General features: G+C 54.4%; 2 protein-coding genes across 3 annotated transcripts; one reads left to right on the top strand and one right to left on the bottom strand.

The window, feature by feature from the left end:
- The first annotated feature begins 145 nt into the window (after nt 1–145).
- On the top strand, nt 146–7,999 carry FCSK (fucose kinase). Its single transcript, XM_042886001.1, has 23 exons — nt 146–211; nt 565–948; nt 1,020–1,070; nt 1,150–1,275; nt 1,356–1,428; nt 1,824–1,921; nt 2,132–2,212; nt 2,327–2,446; nt 2,626–2,767; nt 2,958–3,085; nt 3,161–3,262; nt 3,479–3,649; nt 3,722–3,789; nt 3,959–4,326; nt 4,517–4,727; nt 4,811–4,977; nt 5,104–5,331; nt 5,500–5,643; nt 5,738–5,857; nt 5,931–6,118; nt 6,257–6,356; nt 6,882–7,105; nt 7,306–7,999. The coding sequence occupies exons 1-23, from the start codon at nt 146–148 to the stop codon at nt 7,420–7,422; spliced, it is 3,477 nt and encodes a 1,158-aa protein (XP_042741935.1). The 3' UTR covers nt 7,423–7,999.
- On the bottom strand, nt 5,879–22,923 carry COG4 (component of oligomeric golgi complex 4). Of its 2 annotated transcripts, XM_042885995.1 has the most exons (20): nt 22,802–22,923; nt 22,457–22,539; nt 21,722–21,836; nt 20,958–21,132; nt 20,183–20,376; nt 19,641–19,746; nt 18,217–18,374; nt 17,610–17,668; nt 15,829–15,962; nt 15,265–15,383; nt 14,352–14,518; nt 13,610–13,775; nt 12,919–12,981; nt 12,358–12,474; nt 10,660–10,752; nt 10,314–10,397; nt 9,910–10,011; nt 9,566–9,694; nt 8,869–9,031; nt 5,879–7,799 (listed from the first exon to the last, which is right to left on the bottom strand). In XM_042885995.1, the coding sequence occupies exons 1-19, from the start codon at nt 22,916–22,918 to the stop codon at nt 8,897–8,899; spliced, it is 2,316 nt and encodes a 771-aa protein (XP_042741929.1). In that variant the 5' UTR covers nt 22,919–22,923; the 3' UTR covers nt 5,879–7,799; nt 8,869–8,896. The 2 variants fall into 2 exon arrangements, with proteins under 2 accessions (XP_042741929.1, XP_042741928.1); XM_042885994.1 differs by lacking the exon at nt 5,879–7,799 and having other exon boundaries at nt 8,238–9,031.
- Between the last annotated feature and the right edge of the window lie 78 nt (nt 22,924–23,001).

The raw sequence follows: 23,001 nt of genomic DNA, 5'->3' as shown, positions 1-23,001 counted from the left end.
CCATCCCTGTGCCTTTCTCGCTCCACGGCCCCGTGCCCACCCCGGTGCCCATCCCGGTGCCCATCCCGGTACCCGTCCCGGTGCCCGCGGTACCCATGGGATGGTACCCATCCCGGAGGCTATCCTGCTGTTTATCTCCACGCCCATGCCCGTACCCACCATCGTGCCCAGCGCCGTGCCCATCCCAGTGCCCAGCCCCATACCTACTCTGGTACCCATGTCCACATCCATCCCAGTGCTCAGCTCTGTGACCGCCCCGATGCCCACATCGATGCCCGTCCCTGTACCCATCCCCACGCCCACCCCGCTGCCTTGCCTCGTGCCCATCCCCACACTCAGCCCCCTACCCATCCCGGTGCCCCGCTGCCTCCCCTCCCGCGCAGGCACAGGGCAGCCCCCGGAGCCAATCCCGGCAGGCACAGCCGCACTGCGGGGTGTCTCAGAGCCACGCGGCGGCAGAACCCCCCCCCCCCCCCCAGCCCCGAGCCCCGCTCGTGGCCGCGCACGGAAACGGGACGCTGCGCCTTTAAGGCGCCCTGCCGCGGTGCACGCCGGGAGCTGTAGTCCAGAGCCCCGCTCTTCGAGTCGGCGGGCAGCGCGGCGGCGCACTACAACTCCCATCAGCCCCCGCGGCACGGCCATCATGGCGGCCGGCGTCGAGTGGACCGCGATCGTCCTCACCTGCCGGCGGGGCGGCGGCGTGGCGGCCCTTCAGCGAGGCAGGCGGCGGGGCCGGGCGAGGGAGAGCGGGGTCGGGCGAGCCCGGCCTTCGAGACGCCCTTCTCCTTCGCAGAGCTGGAGCTGCGGCGGCGGCGGGGGGCCCTGGGCCGGCGGCCCGTCCTCGTCCTGGCGCTGGAGGATCCGTGGGCGGGTGTGGGGAGCGGCGGGGCCACGCTGAACGCCGTGCTGGTGGCGGCCGAGCACCTGAGCGCCCGCGCGGGATGCACGGTGAGGGCCGGGGACGGCGGCTCAACCCCCGCCCGCCGCCCCCCGGCCCCGCTGAGCGCCGTGTCCCGCAGGTGGTGAGCGCCGACGCGCTGAAGGAGGCCCGCATCCTCATCCTGCACACGGTGCGGGCCGCGCGGCCGAGCCCCCCGACCTGAGACCGGCCCCGCGACCGGCGCCGCCTCACCCCGCCCGTCCCCGCAGGGCCGCGAGTTCTCCTTCGACGACTGCGGCCGCGCCTTCACCTGCCTGCCCGCCGAGCGGCACCGCGCCGCGGCCGAAGCGCCGGTGTGCAACCTGGACAGCCTGCTGGGCACCGTCACGCGGCGGGTGGGCAAGCGGCCGGACCCCCGGCACTGACAGCGTGTGGCTGAGCGCCAGCCCCGTCCTCACGGCCCTTCCTTCCCCAGCTCTGCGTGGGCTCCCCGCCGGGCGTGTGGGTCTGCAGCACCGACATGCTGCTCGGTGTGCCCTCCGTGCCAGGTGAGGGCTGCGTCCTGCAGGGCTGGCAGCAGCGCAGCCGGTTCAGCCTTGGCCACGTCCCCATGGTGTGGCTGTGGGTGTTGTTGAGCGGGCTTCATAGCCACCCGCTGGGAGCTGGGAAGGCAGGGGGATGCCTGGTGTATGTAGTTTCATAGAATCACAGAATGGCCTGAGTTGCAAAGGACTGCAGTGATCATCCAGTTCCAACCCCCTGCTGTGTGCAGGTCACCAACCAGCAGCCCAGGCTGCCCAGAGCCACATCCAGCCTGGCCTTGAATGTCTGCAGGGATGGGGCATCCACAGCCTCCTTGGGCAACCTGTTCCGGTGGCCCAGGCTGAGTGCTGCTGCTGCAGCGCGTGGAGCTCAGGGCACTGATCTCTGTCCCTATCTCCAGAGATTGACTGGGAAGGCTTCCAAGGGGTCCGGGTGATTGCAGTGCCTGGCAGCCAGGCGTACGCGAGGAACCACGGGGTGTACCTTGTTGATGAGCAGGTCGGTAACAGCTCCCACATCCAAGCAGTGACACCAGCCTGGAGCCCCCTTTGGATGAGCAGGGGATTTGCAGTCAGTTGGACTCGCAGTCCTTGTACTGTCCGTGAGGTCCCTGCCCCTATGGTCCTGCGGATGCATGGGTCCTGTCCCTGCTGTGGCTGCTTGGCTTGGGGCAGCCCGAAGAGCTCATTGGCATCTTCTTGCTCCCAGGGCCTGGTACGTGACATCATCTACAAAGGCACAGAAGCTCAGATCCAGCAGTGCGCAGGGCCCGACGGCACCGTCCCACTGGTATGTCACTACCCACAGCTCTGCTGGCTCCATCCCTTCTGTCACCGTGGCTGGGACTGCTCACCCCACTGGGGGATGGGACACCACAGCCTCAGCCCTGCTGTGCCCTCGCAGGTCTGTGGGGTGGTTTTCTTCTCCTCAAGCGCCGCTGAGCAGCTTCTAGCCACCCATGTCATCCCTCCCTTGGATGCCTGCACCTACATGGGGCTGGACTCGGGGGCACCACCCATCCAGGTGACACCCCCCTAGGGTGCTGGGACCCCTCATCCTGTGGGTGCTGGTGATGGGTGCGCCTCTTTGTCCCTGTGCCGTCAGATTTGGGTGCAGGAGGGCAGCACCCAGCAGTGGAGTGGGACTTGGGGTGGCTGCTCCAGGTGGCCCGGCAGCACCCAGGTTGTCCCTTCTGTCCTCAGCTCTCCCTTTTCTTCGACATTGTGCTGAGCATGGCGGGGGGGATGACGGAGGAGGATTTTGTGAAGGGTGGTGGTGATGCCAGCGTGAGGAGAGCCCGCTCCGTGCTCTGGACAGCTCTCCATGCCTTCCCTCTGAGCATGGGTGAGCAATGCTGTGATGGGCACCTGCATGTGACCTGTCCCTGGTTTTCAGCTCCCTCTGTGGGGAGAAATGTGGGGTCATGGTCCCCAGCTGCCTCTCAGGGAAGCAAGGAGGGGTGCTGGGGAGGCTGGGAGCATCTCCTCGCCCTGAGACTGTGGTCAGTGCTGACTGCTTTCCTGCCTCCCCACAGCCTGCATTCCCGATGCCTCCTATGACTACTTGACCACGGCTGCAAGCGACCACATCCGTAGCCTGACACTCTTGCCCAGCTCCACCAGCCATCTTCGCTTCTGCAAAACAGCCCATTCCCATGTGGACGTAGGTCTCTCCAGCCCCAGATTTGCTCACATGTTTTTTTTGGGGGGTTACTCCATGTGCCCATCCCCCCGGCAGCAACCCTTGCTCCTGGAGGATGGCTCCTCGGTCACCAACTGCCTGCTGGAAGGAGCCGTTCGGCTGGCGGCCGGCAGCGTCATCCAGCACTGTCACCTCCAGGTGTGTGGACCTGAAGGAGTCTGGTGTCACTGCTGTGACATTTGGGACACAATTGCCCTTCGGATGGAGCTAGGGACACTGCTGGCTGTCACCTTCCCCGCTGTCAGTGCTGGGATGTCCCTTCCTGGAGACTTTTGCTGGCCACAGAATGTCTCCTGGCCTGGCTCTGATGTGGGGCTGGCCGTGCCACTCAGGATCCCACTGCTTCCTCTGCAGGGCCCCCTGGAGATCGGTCCTGGCTGCCTCCTCACGGGCCTCACCGTAGGCTCCTCATCAGCGCTGCAGGGCCGTCCCCTGCGTGATGTGGTGCTGCAGGGCCACCATGTCCGTCTGCGTGAGCTGCCCTGCCGCGTCTTCACGCTCACCGGCCGCCTCGACGACTGGCAGGTGCAGGGGGCAGCAAGGCGGCACGGGGCTCTGCAAAGCTGGGGTGTAACCGCCTCCCACGTGTCCCCACAGAGTCCTGCTGAAGAGGCCACCTACTTGAACGTCCCCTGGGCGGAGTTTTTTCATCGGACGGGCATCCGGTGGGTACCAACCTGCCTGAATGGAACAGGGGACATGGCTCCGTTGGGGTACCCATACCACCCCAGACCTCAGAGTCTGCAGTGAGAGCCACGGTGGCCACCCTTCCCTTCCTGCATCCCTCCTTCCCTCGGTCCTTGGGGTGGTGCTGATGGGCTCTCCCTCCACCAGCAAAGGGGACCTCTGGGATGCTGAGACACCGCAGGAAGACCGCTGCCTGCTGAGCGCCCGGCTCTTCCCAGTGCTGCACGCTTCCGAGGCGCTGGGGCTGGAGGATGTGCTGTGGCTGCTGGCCCCGGCAGCGTCGGGCGACCGGCTGGCACGTTGGCGAGCAGCCTGGCGCATGTCGTGGCAGGAGCTGCTGCCCTGCCTGGACAAGGCAGCTGAGCTGGGTGCTCGCCGGGACCTCTTCTTCCTGCAGGGCCAGCGCAAGGTGCGCCGCGTGCTGCTGGGCCGCCAGGACGGCAGCCTCCTGCCGCTCATCCGTAGTGCTGTCTATGAGGGTTACCACAAGGCCTTGCTGAGCACTCTGGATGAGGGTAAGCTGGACCAGTCTTACATCTCTGGGCTTTTTCGTGCTTGCTGTCCCCTTCAGTAGCCCTGAAATTGTCAAGAACTCGAGACCATCCAGGGCAGATGCAGGTTTACGCATGTCCCTCTCCCCTGGAGCCAACTTCTTGCAGAAGCGGGCTGCTTCAGGCCACTCACAGCCTTCCCTTAATTTTCTAGTTGCCTCTACAGCTGATGACGCAGGCATCGCAGCCCGGGCACTCGCCTGCATTGCTGATGTCCTGGGCTGCATGGCACATGGGGAAGGGGGCTTGCGGAGCGGACCTGCTGCCAACAGGGAGTGGGCTTCAGCTTTTGGGCACCTGGAGAGTGGGGACATTGCTGGCGGGGTGCGGGAGCTGGCAACCGAGCGGCAGAAGTGGATGAGCAGGTGAGGCACGGAGCAGCAAACTGCTGCTTTCCATGCTGACCCAGGGGGCCACGGCAGCGGGCTCAGCATCCCTCTTTTTGCAGTCCAGCCTTGCTGGTGAGAGCAGCTCGGCACTACGAAGGGGCCGAGCAGATCCTCATCCGGCAGGCGGTGATGTCCTCGTGCCAGTTTGTCACTGTGTGCCCGGCGGAGCTGCCACCCCTGGGGCACTGGGTGCAGGTGGCGTGTCCAGCCCGCCTGGACCTCTCTGGTGAGCTTTTCCATCCCAAGGTGGGCTCAGAGCTGGTGGGATGGACGGGGACGGATGATGACGGCTGGAGCGCTGTCTTGCCCCTATGGAGAAATGAGCCAGAGGGCTGATGGTGTGTCTTGGCAGGGGGCTGGAGCGACACTCCTCCCATCACATATGAGCATGGTGGGGCTGTGGTGGACGTGGCAGTGCTGGTGGATGGGTGCCGACCCATTGGTGCCCGGGTGCGGCGCATCGGTGAGCCGGAGCTGCGCTTGGCCAGCCTCGGTGGGGTACCGTGGGGTGAGGCGGCGGTGGAGCTGGTGTGCCATGAGCTGGGGCAGTTGGAGAACTACTGCCAGCCACATGCGCCAGGTGAGGGGTCAGTGGCTGCACAGCCTGGCTTTGCGCCCTTGGTGTCCTGACCTTGTGGTGGGTGCTAGATCTGTGCCACCTCTGGAGCGATCCGCTCTGATCCTCGCTGCTGGGTGATGGAATAGGCAGTGCAGCAGGCACAGCTGTGCTTTTTCTTTCTGTTTCTAGGAGCCTTGCTCAAAGCTGCCTTCATATGCACGCAGATCGTGCAGTTCCCTTCGCAGAAGCCCTTGAGGGATCAGCTGATGGAGAACTTTGGGGGTGGCTTTGAGGTGCACACCTGGTCCAGGCTGCCCCACGGGTCTGGCCTCGGTCTGTTTGCGGGGAAGGGGCTGGGATATCTGTCCTTCCCCAAGCACCGAGATGCAGCATCCCCATCGCTGCCCTGACCCTGTGCTCCCTGCAGGCACCAGCAGCATCCTAGCGGGAGCAGTGATGGCAGCGCTGTACCGGGCAGCTGGGAAGGTTGCTGGCACCGAGTCCCTCATCCACGCCGTGCTGCATCTGGAGCAGAGGCTCACGACAGGTAGCAGCTGGAGAAAGCAGCTGTCATGGGGCGGGGGGGTCTGGGCTCCAGCTGAGGATCCTGTGCGCTGCAGGTGGCGGGTGGCAGGACCAGGTGGGTGGGCTGGTGCCTGGCATCAAGATCGGGAGGTCGGAGGCCCGGCTGCCACTCAGGGTGGAGGTGGAGGAGATCCTGGTGCCTGAAGGCTTTGCCCGGATCCTCAGCGATCACTTGCTGCTCGTGTACACGGGGAAGACTCGCCTGGCTCGCAACCTGCTCCAGGTAACACAGGGGCTCTGGCTCTGCTCCCCCTCAGTGCACGTCCCCTTGGGGAGAGGCTGTGCCACTCAAGCCAGCAGGGTGGTGATGGGGACACTTGTGGGCCAAGGTGCTCGTCTCCAACAACCTGGCCTCTTGCAGGACGTGGTGAGGAACTGGTATGCCAGGCTGCCCTCCATTGTACAAAATGCCGACGCTCTGGTGAATAATGCTGAGGAGTGTGCCTGGGCCTTGAGGCAAGGTGTGAGCTCCCCTCCCTGCGCCAGGCTGTCCCTTCTAACAACTGAAGCAGCAAAATATCCCCCAGAGAGTCTATGGGGACAAAAGCTAGGGCAGTGCAGGGTCCAACAGCTGAAGCAACCTTAGGCTTACCTGCATTTTATAGGCAACACCCCCAAATTGAGGCTTAAACTAAGATCTTGAGAGGGGGGGGACTGGAAGAGGCTCCTGTGGGGCACACTGAGTGTGATTTTCTTGAGTCATCAGTAATGGGAGTGGGGGTCACAGCTAGCCTATGAAGTGGATTCATTTGGATTTTGTCTGCTGGAATGCAGAGGAGGGGAAGCTGGAGCATGAAAGCAAGCAAATTCTCACCCTGTGGAGGATTAAAAATGAAAAGCAAAGCAACAGCGGGGATGGCTTGCTCAGCAGGCAGAGGATTGGGGTAGATGAGAAGGCAGAAGTGAGCTCAGGCTGAGCAGGTTTCTGCCCTTTAGGAGGACTGGAGACAAATCTTTTCTTCTCTGTCACATCCTCTGTCCTGTAGGAAACCTGCCACTCATTGGCAAGTGTCTGGACGTCTACTGGCAGCAGAAGAAATGCATGGCCCCTGGGTGTGAGCCGCTGGCCGTCGGGCGCATGATGGATGCTCTGCAGCCTTATGTCTACGGGCAGTGCTTGGCTGGGGCTGGTGGTGGTGGTTTCCTTTACGTCTTAACCAAAGTCCCTCAGCAAAAAGAGGCTTTGCACCAAATTCTAGCAAAAACAGAGGTGAGATCTGTGCCTCCAGCTGTTACATTGGCCAAAAGCTGCTCGCAAAGCCCAGCATTGCAGGTGGTTTGCAGAAGCCTGATTCATGCACTAGAAGCATCCCTCCCCCCCAGCCACAAGTAGGACAAGCCTGTTTAGTGTGTGTGTGTGAGAGAGAGAGTCCCTTGCTGACTACTGCCCCATTAACTCCTTTTTTACAGGGCCTGGACAACTTCAGCATTCACAGCATTGAAGTGGACACAGGAGGTTTCTCCATGGAAGTGGTGGGATGTGATCCTAACAGCAGCGCTCACCCTGGAGAGGACATGGCCATGTGAAGGCCTTCAGCCATTGCTGGGGGACATCTGGGACAGAGGATATGGCTGCCACGCAAATCAGGAAGATCCCCATGTCTCAGCTCCCTGCTGCTGCAGCCAGGGCTGCTCATGGATTCTCCTTGCTGGGTGCCTCAGCCCCGTGACACACTCGGTCCAGTGCTGCAGAACACAGCCAGGTCCCAGCAGAGCTGGGGATGCCACTCATGGAGCCTGGCAGCTGGCTCCAGCAGGTGCCTTATGTTTTGATGTGGCCTTTACGTGCTGTTGCTGGGCCCAAAACTCACACAGACTGGAGCTGGGCAGGCCCAAGGATGTACTGGAAGGACAGGCTGCTAGGGTCACAGCTGGCCTCCAGGCAGAGCTGTGTTCTCATGGTCCTGTGAAGGGAAAGGAATAGCATTTGTGATGCTGCTAAGCCTTTCTCCTCTTCCAATAGCAGTGGCCCGTGCTGCCCTTCAGCGTGCAATGCTCCATCCCTGGATGTGGAATCACCTCCCCCTCCTGTGCTGAGAGGTTATTTCTGCAGCGAGTTACCAGGCCCTGCGGGCTCTTTGAATAAAAGAGCTTGTTCCCAGCATGCCTTCGTTCTCTGTCCCACTTCTCCTTCCCTGTGAGCCTCCCAGGGGAGGTAAGGCAGGACACGCAGAGCTCTGTGGTTTCCCAGTGTCACAGTGCTACCGCTGGATGCATCCCAGCCTCGAGTTGGCACCAGGTACTGGCACATGGGTGTTTATGCTGTGCTGCTGCCAGCAAGAAGAGCATCTTGCTGCCATGGCGCAGTTCAGAAGAGATGATGACACAGTGAACAGCTCATCTCCCATTGCTCCAGCTCCCTCCAGGCATGCACACGCAGCCCAAGGTCGCTGCTCAGCCAGGCGCAGTTTATTTATAGTGTATCTGTACAGAGCCAGCAGGGCCGTGACCCTCCTTCCTCGAGAGGCCTGCTGGTGATTTTCCAAGCACCCTGCCCCCACCACCATTCCTGCCTCGCAGCAGGCTGCTTCTGCTACTGCACAGTCCCCACCACCACCAGGGAGAGAGCTGACCCACAAACGAGCAGAACAGAAGGAATGTGGCTGCAGCCTCCCTGCAGAAAGCAGGGCAAACGCCACCACGGGGGCACAGGCAGAGCAATCTGTACAGATCCGTAATGAAAACATTCCACAGCAACCCTGAATTTCCTGGATCTTCTGTGGTCTCACACAGGGAAGCAGAATGAAAGGAGCAATGCACTAGCACATCCCTGTCCATTCACCTATCACGTGTCATACTGCTCTCAGTGTGAGAGAGTCCTCTGCTGCCTTATTTCTGGTCCCTCAGAAGGACAGAGGCTCTTCTTCCCCTGCCCTGGAAGGCCATCACCCCAAACTCATAAGATCCAACAGCCAGCTATAGCCCCAGGGGGGATTTAGGCCAGCACCAGGGCTGCAGTGTTCCTGCTGTTACCTCCTTCAGGGTGCTCGTGTGCAGAGAACTACAGGCGCAGCCTCTTGATGTCCTCATCACGGAAATCCTTTCGGAGAGCCAACACCCGCCGGACCTCTGCAGGAGTGAGGCGCCAGGTGAGCGGGCCCGAGTTGGGGCCCCAGTAATCCAGGATCTCTGTCACCTGCAGGAAACAGCACCAGCTGCCTTCAGGGTGAGCTCAAACTTTGGCTGTGGTGACAGATGTGTCAGGGACAGGCAGGATTTCCTGCTCAGAAACACCCAGCAGGTATGGGGCAGTGTAACAGAAATGCTGTGACAGTTTGAACCAGTGATGGAGCACCTGGTGGGAAGGCAGGGCCAACCCAGGGAAGCTCAGGTGCAAGCAATATACCTGAGTGACTGAAAGGGGGTGGAGTCAGGATCCACCCTCTCCCAGATCTTATTTAAGGGTTGGCAGTGGAGACAAAGGTATCTCGCTACCTAGCTGAGGCTTTCTAAAGGTAAGCAGCTTTTTTCCTTTGTTTCTGTATCCAGTGCACTTCTGTACCTGGGCATATCCTTACTTGTTGCACCCTGGGACTCTGCTACCCTGCTGTCATTGCTGTGTTTTCCATCACGTTAGAGCATTACGGGCAGGTTTTCCAGTTTCTCTCTGCTCCACATCTGTAATATCACCTGGCTGAGCCCAGTAACTCCAAAAGCACGTGCAGCTTACCCTTTCCAGATTGAGGATGGTAGCTATTTGGGAAAGACGTGCAAACTTGTCGCGGATGGTCCAGGTGGTGACCGTGGTGAGGTAGGCTATGAGAGACCTCAGCTCCTTGTCAAACTGCAGACCACCAAGCTGCAAGGACCAAGGAAGCACTGTTAGCTTCCCAATATGCTTTACTCCTGCGTGCACAAATGCAAGATCTCCCTGAGCTGGTCGGTGGCAGCAGCAGAGCTTTCTTGAAGGTAGCATCTTCCTCTGCTCTGCCTCATTCCTTGGAGGTTAACAAGGATTTTATGGAGTAGCCACAGCCAACCATGCTATGGAGAAGGGAGCAGTGTTTCACTCACCCTGTTAAAGCTGGATTTGAGGAGCACTTTCTCCAGTTCCGTGGCTATGAGGCTGGTCATGAGGCCAGTAAGGTTATCATAAATTGCTGGTGACAGTCCAGCCTAGAAGCAGAAAGCTGTGTCACTCTCAGCAGCAGCAGACCATGTAACCCCAGCCTAAGACAACTTTCCCATTAAAAACCACTCTTATTTACACTCTCAGTGAGTGGACATCACCAGCAAAAGCAACCCAGGGATGCAGGGCCTACAAACAGCCTCTGAATGCCATAGAAGTCTCTAAGAGCCCTGCAAGCGATCTGAGGACATCTGTCCTCTGTTCCACTGAGCAGGCAAGGGTTGGAAGGTGCCTGACTAAGGTCTGGCTCAAGCCTGGCAGGCTGCCACATCCCTTCCCTTCCTCTCACCTTGAACTCTGTCATCTGCTGTTCCAGGTGGACAATGAACTGCTGGACCCAGGGATCATTAGCTTCATAGTCACTGAATTCTTCCTGACATTGAAAAAGGAAAAAAAGGTAGTTCACATGGCATGCTGTAAAGAAGGAAGAGAGGGAAGAATGTCCCTTCCAGAGCAAACTACATTCCTTTTGTTTCCTCAAATTCCTCTCAAGCTAAATACTCTTTTCCAGGCTGGGACACTGATCATCTTTTGCCTATTTCAGTGTGATGTTCCCTGTGATGAGAAAGCAGCAGAGAACTGAGAGGAATGAGAGCATACAAGTACAGCTAGAAGCAGACAACCATGAGCCTTACCTCCTCAATGCTGTGGGAGATGGAGAGGAATAGGTTGATCCATGGCTTCACCTGGGGTTTGATGGCTGTGTTGTTCAGGTCATTGACACCTTCCTGAGGGGGACAAGAAGGGGACAGGAGGGCAGTTGAGCACGGTTAAGTCCAACAATACATAACCTCTACAGCACAGCTGCTTTGTTGCTGCTTTCATCCTCCTGCGAGGTGGAGAAACTGACCCACAGCCTTCCATAGTGAAACTAAACCAAGAAATCCTAGAGCTGGACCCAGGCCCTTCTGGTGCCAAATGGTTACACGGACACCACAGTGATAAGAAAGGGAAGGACAACGGCCCAGAAGCTGGCACTGTGCTGACACGCAGCCTGCTCTGAAAGCTTGTGCTGCCTCAGCCCTGCCCACACTGCTACAGAAGTGTCCTGAGGGGAGAGGTGTTCAGTTCCCATCCCACCAGGGCAGGGGAGGAGGCAAACACCAGCTCTTCACGCAGTTCCAGCCTGGAGGACACTGCAGTCGGACTCAACTGCTGCTTCCCACCTACAGCGCAGCTTAGCTCAGTAGGAGAAGCTAAAAGGAGGATAAAAGCTGTAACCACAGCTAGTTCCCTGAATTAATCATAGACCCAGCATATGCCATCTTCCCTGAGCAGCAGGCTGTCAGCAAAGGCTGTTCTGTCCGCTCTGATGCGAGAGTCCTCCGAAAGCCCCCTCCTGCCAGACACCCCCATTGGGCTCAGCAAGATGTCAAGAAAGCTCACCCAGCATGAAACTACTTGGGTACCAATCCTACCTGGCATTTGATTAAGGTTTTTAACTAAAATTGCCATTTATGAGCAGGCCCTGCTGGCAATTGCCCTTTTCCAAGGCAAATTCAATGCGTGTGACTCAGCGCAGAAGCTTGCTGCTCAGCCTCTTGGTTGTTCTGCAGCCAGTTTTAATGCTGCACTACCACTAAACTGGAGAGTTTTACTCTTTATTCATGAGCTGCTTGGTTTCAGTGCTGACCACAAGCCTCATGAGAATTTGTTTGCACTACTGATTTGAAGGCATCTGCCCACAGCAAACTACAAAGCCAAACAAGAAACGATCTGGCCCTATTGTGAAGTACAAAGTCAGTGGCAAACCTGGTTAAAAATATCCTCTTTTGCTTGGCTTCTTTACTGTGGAGGCGTCAGGCTTTCTTGCTCCCCTCCCTGTCAGTGGCCACTGTGAAACTTTGGGGCAGTAGGCCCCAGCATGACTCAGGGACACTGGCTTTAGCCAGAGAGCCTTCTGCCCGTGCTGGGGATGGAAAGGAGGAGAAACCTGGGAGAAGAGCAGCTGCCTCTCGACCAAATCTCCTTCTTCAGCACTAGTTGGTGGGGCTCTGGCTAATGTGATGACATGCTGAGCCATGAGGGAGAATGGAGGAGGGAAATGCTATTAATATGCTTTTTCCTGAAAATTCTGGACCAACTACTTTGTGCTGAGTGAAGGCAAAAGGAGTGACATTCCTTCTGGCTCTGCAGCTGCTTCCAGTGTTTTTTATACAGCTCCCAACTGGCGCAGCTGTGCAAATGGGTTGGAGCTGTTTACATGCTTCAAAACTGAATGCTTGGTTCCTCCCAATACTCTTTATCCAGCACCCCTAGAGCCAGACAAGGCCCAGGCCTTGGGCTGAAATTAATCCCCCAGTGCTGGGGGCCAGCAGTGACACAATGCTCACCTGCAGGAGGTCACGGAACTTGTTGGAGACGTCAGCCATGTCAGAGAGGCAGCTATCAATCTTGGCTTGTGCTTGTTCACCCCCAAAGCCTTGGCTAAGCAGTTTGGCGCAGTCGCTCTGCAGGAAAGAGATCCACAAGCATGCTGCTAATTAATAACCCAGGCTGCCTCCATCCCTGTGCACTGTCAAGCTCTGGCTGCCCACCAGCATGCTTGCAAAGACAGACACCAAACTCTTGCCCTTGCTGAAGCTGCTGACTCCAGCAGGGGAGAGAACAGCAAGAAAGGAACCCAGAGGCAATATCACCCTGCACCAGGGAACCACAATCAAATGGTTTTATTTTACTGGTCAACCTGAAGGAACTGGTATTTCCAGTTAGACCAAGGTACACCACTGATGCTACTGAGCTCTGACAGCTCTGAATTGTTTTCCTAAGGTTGGAGGGCAGATGTCAGGAATTTGGGCAAAGCAAAGTCCAGGTGACTTATTTGACCCTACAAGGGAGGATATTACATGTTTGATTATGGGGAAAAAAAAAACAGTAAACAATGTAGAGCAAACCTCTAAAGTCTTCTTCAGGGTCATGATGTTTTCACTGCAGACTTCCACGTTGTTTAAGGTCACCTGGGGAAAAAAAAAAAAAGCAAGTGGAATTCATTGGAATTTCCCACTGTTGGTAGAAAGTTCGAGTCATGTTAGTCCAATTCTTTCTCCTTGTTCTGTCCATGATGTTGCAGCAAAGCCTCAAATGTGATGGAAGAATGCATGAACCCCCAGCTTCTCTTTTTTTGTGACTGTCACAAAGAACAACCATCTGTGAGCAGCTGAAGGTGATGGTTTATACACAGTACATCCAGACAAACAGGGAAGGCATGCATACGTAGGAAAAATCAGCACCCTCCTGCCAGATGAATGTCTGTTCTCCACTGAACAGACTGTTCTCTACCTGCTAAAGCCAAACTAACTGTCAGAACTATCTGAGATTTGTGCAGACAGGGATATGAGGCAAGCTGACAGGTGAAGGAGGAGTTCTGGTACGAGAACTGACATTTGAAGCACTTTGCATCAAGATACCTGTAACCAAGAGTTTAATGAAATGAAAGCATTCAGTCTCTCCTGCTGTCTTTGTAGAGCTGGCTGAAAGGAGAAAGCAGATCCAGGCAGAGCTGGTTGCACCGGTCCCATTCCTGAGAGTTCCCCCCTGTTTTCATCCTTACCCCAACTCCGATACCAGGACAGCCACCAGACTCACCAAAAAGGACTGCTTGGCCTCATCGGTGCTTTCGATGCCCTTTGTATCAAACTTGCCCTGCTGCAGACTGCTGTGCATGATGTTCACAGCACTGGTGACGCCTCTCTGAAAGTCCTGGAAGGTCGTTGCTGGAAAGCCCTGCTTCAGCTTGTTGCACAGAACCTCCCTATGGGGCAAGCAGAACATACTCAGCAAATGCTGCAAGAAAACAACAGTGCTGTGCACTGTGTCAAGGGTCAGCACTTGGGCCTGAAAAAGTAGAATTTCATAGGGACAATGCAGGGCTGCAGGTATCCCCTGCCAGAACATAAGATGAAAGGCTGACATAAAAATAAAATCCTTCCTGCAGTTATCTGCTGTCTTCAGCCACAGCTCTCCACTCCCATGCTGGGAAGAGAAACAGCAGTAGGTCAATTTCTGCAGCACCACCCTGAAGTTGTTCAAGTCACAACGGAACTAAGCAGGCTTGTGGGCAACCCAGAGAGCAACTGTGCATCCCAGCACTACCATGTGGGGACAGTCTCACAGGGATTTTGGGCCACGAGATTCCTGTTTCTCTTTTATGATTATCCTGCAACCGCTACTGTGAGAAAAGTATGCCTGATGCTGCCTCCTACTACATCTCCACAGAGATGACAAAGGATCAAAGGTTAGAACACAAGGAAGACCATCTGCCAACAAACACTGTTTGCAGAATGTGAGGGGAAAGTAAGGTATGATGAATCTGGTGTATTTTCATTACCTGAAGTCAGACTCCAGCTCGGTGGTGGAGTGGTTGATCATGGCACAGAGACAGTCTATGTTGGAACTGGATAGAGCACGCCCAATGCACTTCTTCACTATATAAAACACATCATCCACCATGCTGGAGGTGAGCTGGCCCTTCTCATAGCTGTCCATGGCAACAGCCTGTAAAGAACAGCCTGTCTCAGTGCCCCGAGCTCAGCTGTGTCCTCCCAGAGCAGCGCTGTGAGACCAAACCGTGGAATGCTGCCAGCTTTCTCTTTTCACCCTGAGCTGAACTGAGCCATCTGTGGGCTGGCATCACTCACCCTAGTTTTCAGTAGCCTGTAGACTTGAAAAATCTGACCACTCAAGCCCCTCACCTCCACACCACATCCAAAAAGTTCCTCTGTGGAACAGAAGTTGCTCTTCAAAGCCAATAACTAAGCATCAGCTATGGGAAACATGGGTCTGCAGGCTCACAGAAGCGGCTGACAGAAACAATGCGCTTTGCACTGCCAGCACGACCTTCAACACAAACCTATCTTGCAAGCTATGCTTGGAGCAGTTGCTTCATAACCTCCTGATACAGCTTTGGCTCCACAGCCACTACAGCTGTGTAAGCAGAGGGAGGGAGGAGAGCAGTGTGAGGCTAATGGACCAGAGTCAGCAGCTACATTTGGCCAAGGAGAGAGCGCCCAGAAGGTGGGACTGGCTGCCAGCCCTGCCAAAGCACAGAATCAGACACTTCCCATACACAGGGGTATGTTTGGAGCTTTTCAAGGCCAAGGGAAACAAGAGACATTCCCAACCTCTGCAGTCCTCCTGTGTACAAATCTCCCTCTCTAGGAGTGTTCAGCAGAAGATTGTGGAGCATGCATGTAAATCTCAGCCAGTGGCACAGCTATGGCAAGCAGCAGTCTGAGCTCTACCTTGTTGACAGTCTCCCTCATGAAATATTGCTCCATGGTGATGTAGTAGCCAATGAGTTCTTGCATGGTGCAGCTCAGCAGACAGTTGTTGAGGAGTTTGTCCAGGTATTTTTGGTGTTCTACAGAACACAAAAGAGAACTATCAGCCAAGAGACAGAAGACAGTTCCATCTAATCCCCTTGCTGCCTGCCCAGTAGGCACACACCTGCAAAGCTCAACCTGGAATAAACCACAGGCCTCAACTGTGGAGCCAAGAGAGCCTAGCAGACTTTTGCAGGTGACATATATGACTTCCAGAGCTCTATGCATACCAAAACCCTAGGCCTGTTCTCTCTGTGGAGTCTGCCATAGTGCCTTCAGTGCCCAAAGGGCTCTCCCTTTCTTTGGAAACCTCATTTATTATGCTCTGCAGGCATTCCAATAGTTGGTTTATCTTCTACAGAGTGCTTTCAAAGTACTTTTGCTGAGCTGGTGTCAGTGCTCTGATACTAACTTGGACACATCCCCACTCTGGACAGCTGTGAGGAACAGAGAGCCTGCAAACATTGGTATTCAAGATATTACCTTGCTTTACTTCCTCAGAGGCCATGGAGTCTCCCACCTCAAAATCAGCTACTATTCGTCTCTTGATGAACCTCAAGTAGAGCTCACTGCGGGCATTCATCAGGGTGACCTCTGTTAAAATCGGGTCAAGTTCCCTGCGAGGGACATAACAAGAGTCAGGGCTGCAGGTGTACAGAAGGAGGGCACTCGTTTAGCTCAGTTAAGCGGCGAGTTCTCTGCTGTTTTACTACAAGATCAATACTGCCCATTTCCATGTGTGCTATCGAGTGGCAGAGCTCAGCAGAATAACTGGTACGTGCAAATAACACCAACCCTGCTTTGAAACACATCTGGGGAGCTTGTTTGCATGGAGGGTTGCTTCTTGTCCTGACAACTCACTACCTCAGCTGAATTAAATGGAGACAGGTTATGCTGGGAAGCAGACAAGCGCTGCCAAGATGGAATGGCTCAGCAGCTCATCTTGTCAGTCACTCTGCAGCAAAGCAGGCCAACAGCAGCTGTCCTTACAGCAGGTTTCCAGGCTGAGTCTGCCCTAGCAGCAGCAGCACTTCCCTGCTCTGTGCCCAGCCTCATGTAGGCACTAGGTTCACATCTGCTAAAGCACTTTAAAGCAGGCTGCATGCTGCCACCTCACGTGACAATCGAAATGTCCTGAGAAAATCATTAGAGAACGTTCTTTGTTTCCCTCATGAATGTGAGAGCAACCACATTAAAATCATCACAAGGCTCTGAACAGCCTGATACCACTTCAAAATCAGCCCTGTTTTGAGTGGGAGGACAGACCTGAGACTTTCATCAGTCCCTTCCTGCCTCGGTTTTGCCATCATTCTGTGAGCCCTGCTGTTAGAAATGCCTGGTCCCCGTCATCTCCAGAGTCACTTGTTCTTCTGAAAATGCTGAAAGATCTGTTCAGGCTGAATAGCCCAGGAAACTTGAAATCAAAGAAGCACACGACAGTGCAGAATGTAGTGTTCAGATGTGAGAGAGCTATGAAAAAATTACTGTCACATCAGCAGCATTTTTATTAACGTGCATGAAAGCACTTTGCACATACTGCTCACAGCCTCCCAACGAACAAAAGTGGGACAAGAAACAATTATGCTTATTTTATGGATGGAAAACAAAAGCTCAGAAAGGGGATGCGTCCACATTTACTCAAACAGTGAGCAGATCACTAAATAATCACTGAAATGAGTGGTCATGCAGGCTCACAGACATATCGTGTTCAACAAACATTGCTTTTCTTTCAAGGCATTGTTAGAAATCATGCAATGCCAGATGGCACTTTCAAATGGCCTTATTTAAGAGCTACGCAAGCATTCAAGACAGAAAAGGGCAGAGATTGAGAGCACTTCAGTTTATTAGCAAGACACTACTGTTACAGTCACTGCAGCAGCAGTACAGAATTAATAGGATCCAAAGATTTATTCTGGAATCTGACACAAATTATCCACCCAGGGAACTGCTCTGTTTCATGGGATCCAAGGACTGCACTCTCACCATTAAAAAGCAGTGAGGAGAGCCAAATAAAGCCTTCATGAGCAGTGGTACTCCCAGACTTCCAGCAACACGCAAGGCCAAGATTTAAAATAAAGAGAAAGCAAAGCACCACCACAGTAGCTGTCTTTTAAGGGCAGTGAAGGGTACCTAACAATTGGATGCTAGGCTTTAGTAGGTGCAAAGCCTCTGGAAGAGGCTCTGGAAGAGCTATCTAAATGCTAAGTAGCATTAATGACAGATCAAGACCAGAAGATCAGAGTAAAAAGAAGTTTTGTTTGTACCTCGGTTCAATCTTCTCTGCAGAAGAACTTCTCATCATGCTGTTCTGAACCTGCTGGAACTGCAATCACAAAAATGCAACGTCATCAACACTTCTGCTGCCAACTTGGGAGTTCCTTCTCATGCCACAGCCTAAGGAGTTGCCTGCCCAAGGAGGGCAACATGACTGCACTGCAGGAAGCGCCCTGGGAATTGAACCAATTCACCTCTTCCTCTGAGACAGAGCTCAGCTTGCCAGGAAGGGCTGTGGGATGGGAACTCCAATAGAGGCACCAGGGCGTGTAACCATGAGATGATCACAGCAGACCTCCATCAAACAGACAGGAGCAGAAATAAGACAGTGGGGAGGGTGCACTGAAAGCACCCTGCAGACGTGCAGAGAAAAGTCCTTTGTGTTCAGGGTCCATTTATCATGCTCACAATGAATCCTCTGCAACAAAAAGGGCAGCTGCAAGCTGGACTGCTTCAGCCATCAGTGCAAGTATGGAGCAAAGCAGTGTTTCTCTCAACAGACAAGGTCAAACTTTGCCACCACTGCAGCACTCGTACCCCTGCAGAGCTGGATGGAGGCTATGTCTGGCTATGCCAGGCAGAATCACACCCACTGACCTGTCTGTGATAGTCCCTCTCTTTGACAAACTTCTCCACCACTTTCTCCACCTGCTGATCACACTCTCCTTGCAGGTGCTTGATGAGGGTGTACAGCCTCCCCGGCCCATAGTAGGTTTCCACGATGGGCTGGTGGGTCTCCACAACACGAGCAATCCCTGCAGGCAGAGAGGAAGCAACAAGATGGATTTTGTTCTCAGGAGCAAGAGAGCCACAAGGAGCTCTCATCCAGCCTAGACCCAAAGCAGAGCTGTTCAGGTCCTCAGACAGGGGATCACTCACTCTCCAGATAAACGGGCCAGACCGTTCAGCTGCTCTCTAGTGACTTACTGGAGGCCTGTCATCACCACCCCCTAATCACAGCACCTTCTCTCTGCATGCAATGCCTTCTGGTTTCTCTCCTGTTTATTGCAGGGCTATGGCCTAAGTTTGCTGGGGGTTGAAAGCCATCTCTCCTCCTAAGGAGCTCCTGCCATGGGTCAGCTGCCCTCCAACCAGCAAGATACAAAGATGCAAAAATCAAAAGAATGAAGCCTTCACAGAAGGAAGCCATGCAGGCTAATCCCAGAGGGATCATCCAAACACAATCCTAGCTTTCAGCACCAGGCTATGGGAGAATAATAATGCTAGGAAAATGAGCCTACGGAAAGCTCTGCTCTTTTTTTGTCAGGTGGAACAAGAGGGCAAAAGTCAGTGAAGGCAGGAGCTCTTTGGAGAAAAAGCTCATCACCAAGAAGGTATCTCTCTAAGACTGCTTTCTTCTCACATGCTCTCTGCTCTGAGAGATAGCAACACTCCTCCTCTCCTACCACTAGTGCCAAGAAAGCCCCAGTAGCTCTAAGGGCCTTCAGTAGCAGCACGGGTGCCAGGCTGAGAGCGACTTGGCAGCGCTGCAGCCTGGAATTAGAGCAGATACAATAGAGAAGGCGGGTTAATCATCATGGGATCTCAATTACTGTCTTTGGCAACATCCCCACAGAGCATTCATGTTCCTCTCTCTCCCTTCAAGCTGCCACGGTCCTCCTTGAAGAGCCAGGCCTGGAGGCATCAGGAGATGCTCAACTTTAAGGGATCTGATTTGTTTGTCTGGAGAGCTGTGTGCCTGAAAAATCCTTTAGGGAACACCCATTTGTTTTGAGGATGCAGAGAACAGAAAGAAACTGATTCCTGGAGGTAGCAAAAAAAATCCTTTGCAATTCCACTGTGCCTGCACAAGCTGTACAGAGGAAAGCTTGCTTATTCTAATGCTCTCTCCTGGCTGGACAAGTCTGCTATCTGTGTCTGCATCCCTCTAGCACGATGGTCCCATAGCTCAAAGGGCATTTAATGGCATGGAGCTAGAACTAAAAAACATTTAGATCGATGAACTATCTCATCATAAACTATTTTCAATCCACTGGCAAAGAGAAGAGGGAGAAGACTACCTTCAAAGAGGAGTGTCAAGGTATCTGCAAAGATGACAGCAGCTCGACGGTCACTCATGTCTGTCCCCATCACCAGCTGCAGGTTCTCCTCTGCTTTCTTGGCCACCTGCACGACACCAGGTTCAGTCAGCACTCAAAGCTCATCCCATAGCCTGGGCCCTTGTTCCCTGCACTATCAAGTGCAGTGCAGTATTTCTGTTGCTATCATTCCCATTGCAAGTGTTACTGTTGCTGCTGTTTCCCCAGATTGTTTTCTTCTCTGGTGGAAAACTCAAGGTTCAAGGAGAGGCAGAAACTTGATCTTCTCTTTCCAGGCTCTGCCGTATGAGCTTTCAGCAAATACAAAGAAGACATAAAAGGAGAAACAAGACGGCTAGCGGGCTATGTATTCAAACACCAAGATTGGTGCCTTGGTGCAAAAGGTAGGGGAAGAGCTGAACTGAGGGCCAATACTAATTTCAAAAACTAACACGCCAGGGACAAGACCCTAGAGACTGGATTTTGCTTTCCCCCAGCACTGCATGTTTCACAGAACGTGTTACCTGCTTGCAGAGGTACTCTGAGAACTTGCTCAGCCCCTCTTCATGTAAGCCTAGCAGGGGAAAGATTTTGAAGAATCGTTCCACCTGGGGCAGGTCTCCCTGCTTCATAGCTGTGTCGAATTTCTCTGTGACAATTGTCTTCAGGCGCTGCTCTGATTCCTGCAGGAGCTTCAGGTTGGCATCAATTATGCCCCCTGTTGAAAGGCAAGAGAAGAAATGAAGTAACATCGCACTATTCTCACCTCACAAAGGACTATTCATTCTCCTGATAGACTAAGGTTGTGCAGCTCAAAGGTGAGAAGGCAGAAGGTATACCAGCATCCCTCTGTGAGTCACAGCAAAGAAAGGTAAGTCTGAAGTACACCCAACTAACAGGACTCCTGTTGTGAACAAATCAACTGGAAATTTATGTTAGGGATTGGGCAATTTGTTCATTTGCGTCCAGTTGTTTCTCCTAGTATCACACTGCAATACTGCAAGTGTTCCCCTGACAGTCTTCTCCCTCACGTCTTTTACCCTGTACGTTTTGTCCTTTCCCCAGGCAGCTATTAAAACCTCGTGCCAGGAACGCTTCTTCAATTAATGATAATTCAAACATGACTACACTTCAAAGACTTTGATGTCCGTTTCTGTATCACATTCTAAGACTTTTGGCAAACATTCAGTGTTCTGCTTTGTCCACTGGACTGGGACTATCTGTCATAAAGAATCACTTAGCCTCTAGTTATCTAACTGAAAGGTGCCTTATCAGCTTCTTCTCATGAACACTCCTTACCTTCCTTGCCTTGACGGCTGAGCTCAATCACTGATTTGTCCAGAGACAGATAGCGATGAATGTGAGCTGCTGCTTGTTCATAATCTTCATTTCGCAGGGCTGTTTGAACTCCATCCATGCAGAACTTTAGGTCTAGTATGTCGTCAGCTCTCTGAATGGCCTGATAGAGTCGATTCTGCAAGAAAGTCAAGCAGTAAGGCTTGCTGCTGCAGGCTGGACAAGGGAAAGAGAATCAGGAAAAGACAGAAGACAGCACCTGGAGGAAAAAGACTGAAGAAACAGACCAAAGCGATGCTCCTCTACACAATGAGCAGCTACATAAGCAGAAACCCCAAAAGGGTTGTAGGTCCAGTGAATCTGATAGAAGAGAAGCATTTGCCCACACAAGCTCAGATTGAGTTCACAGAGCATACTCCACCTTAACAGGCAAAGACAAGAGGCACTGTCACAACTGTGCAGGCTGCTGGGATCTGAAGCCTCCGAGCTCATCTCTACAGAAAGACAGCCTGGATTCCTGCCCAATCTCAGCTGACAACAACCACCTCCTCTGTCCTCAGCACTGCAAGAGCTAACAACGTTGTGCTAACTAGTTGAGGCTAAACTCGACTTATTCACCATAATCTGCAAAAATATGCTGAAGAAGCAGCTGCTATATGGGAAATCCTAACATTACTCTTGCAACCTGCAATACTCAGGAACTCAGCAAGATCCTATAAGCTAGCAAAACTAGGTAGCTCTAAAATAAAGAAGAGTGATGCAAGCACCTTGGCCAGATCCAGCTGCCGGACTTTGCTGCTGACATTCTCAGCCAGGTTACATGTGAAGGTGATCATTCCTGCCAGCTGCTGGGCATCCCCCTCGATGAGCTGCAGGTTGGGGCTGGATGAAAAAAAATACATGTAGACTGAACACAAGAAAAAAAAGGTGTTGTGATTATGGAAGGAACTGTCCCACATTAATTTCCTATAATGAACTGACAGAAGCTCTGCTCTGTGTTGGTGCTGCCACACCTCAAGCACTCTGTGTAGTTTGGGCAACATGATGTAAGGAGGACATAAAGCTATTAAAGAGCATCCAAAGAAGGCTATGAGAGGGAGAAGGGTCTGGAGGGCATGGTGTGTGAGGAGTTGCTGAGGGCTCTAGGACTGTTCTGCCCCAAAGCAGAGGAGAGGCTTCAAGGCAGCTGCAGCCTCTCACGGCCTACAGCCCCTTATGGCCTATAGTGGCTCACAGGGAGAAGAGAGGCAGTGCTGAGCTCTGCTCTCTGACAGCGACAAGGCTCAACGGAACAGCGTGGAGCTGTGTCATGAGAGGGTGAGGTGTGGGCAAGGAAAGGTTCTGCCCAGAGGACGGTGGGCATGGAACAGCTCTCCCGGGCAGTAGGCACAGCTGCAAGCTACCAGAGCTCAGGGAGCACTGGGACACCATTGCAGCCACAGGGGTTGGGTTTTCCCGAGAATGTCCACGTGTCCCTTCAGCACAGTAGCGGCACCACTCACCCCATACGCTGCAGGGCCACCATTTTGCTCTCGATGGTGCCCTGCTGCTCCAGGAGGGCGTCCAGCTCCTGCTGCACGGTGCTCTGAAACACAACGGCAGAAGCACGGCTGCCCTCTGGGCTGGATAACGCTGACATCAGCCCTACGCTCTCGTGTTAACATGCTGCGATGGCTGAGTGACGCTTCCCGGAGACAGACCTGCCAGCCTTAAGCTGAGCTCACCCGACTCCCCTCTGCGGCTCAGCCTTCCCCACACACGAGCCCAGACCCGCTCCCAACTGACGGACGCTGTCAGCCGGCAGTGCTGAGGCGCCATCTCAGCGCTTCACACGGCCCGGCCCGCACCTCCTCCTCGCACAGCCGGCTGTAAGCGGCCTCCAGCTCGGACAGCTCGGTGAGGGCGCGGACTCGCTCCATGGACAGCCCGCAGCCCAGCGCGCCGCCATCGCCACCCGCCGCCATCTCGGGACGGGGCTCAGCCGGCCGCCGCCACCGCCCTCAGGCAGTGGGGCTGCCCGAGCCGTGCCTGAAGGTTCGCACCGTCT

This window comes from Lagopus leucura, unplaced genomic scaffold (genome assembly GCF_019238085.1).
Source record: "Lagopus leucura isolate 7727_CA_CO unplaced genomic scaffold, USGS_WTPT01 Super-Scaffold_100054, whole genome shotgun sequence".
NCBI lineage: Eukaryota > Metazoa > Chordata > Aves > Galliformes > Phasianidae > Lagopus > Lagopus leucura.
Note: the sequence above shows the minus strand (reverse complement) of the source record. Positions and strands in the feature narration are given on the sequence as shown.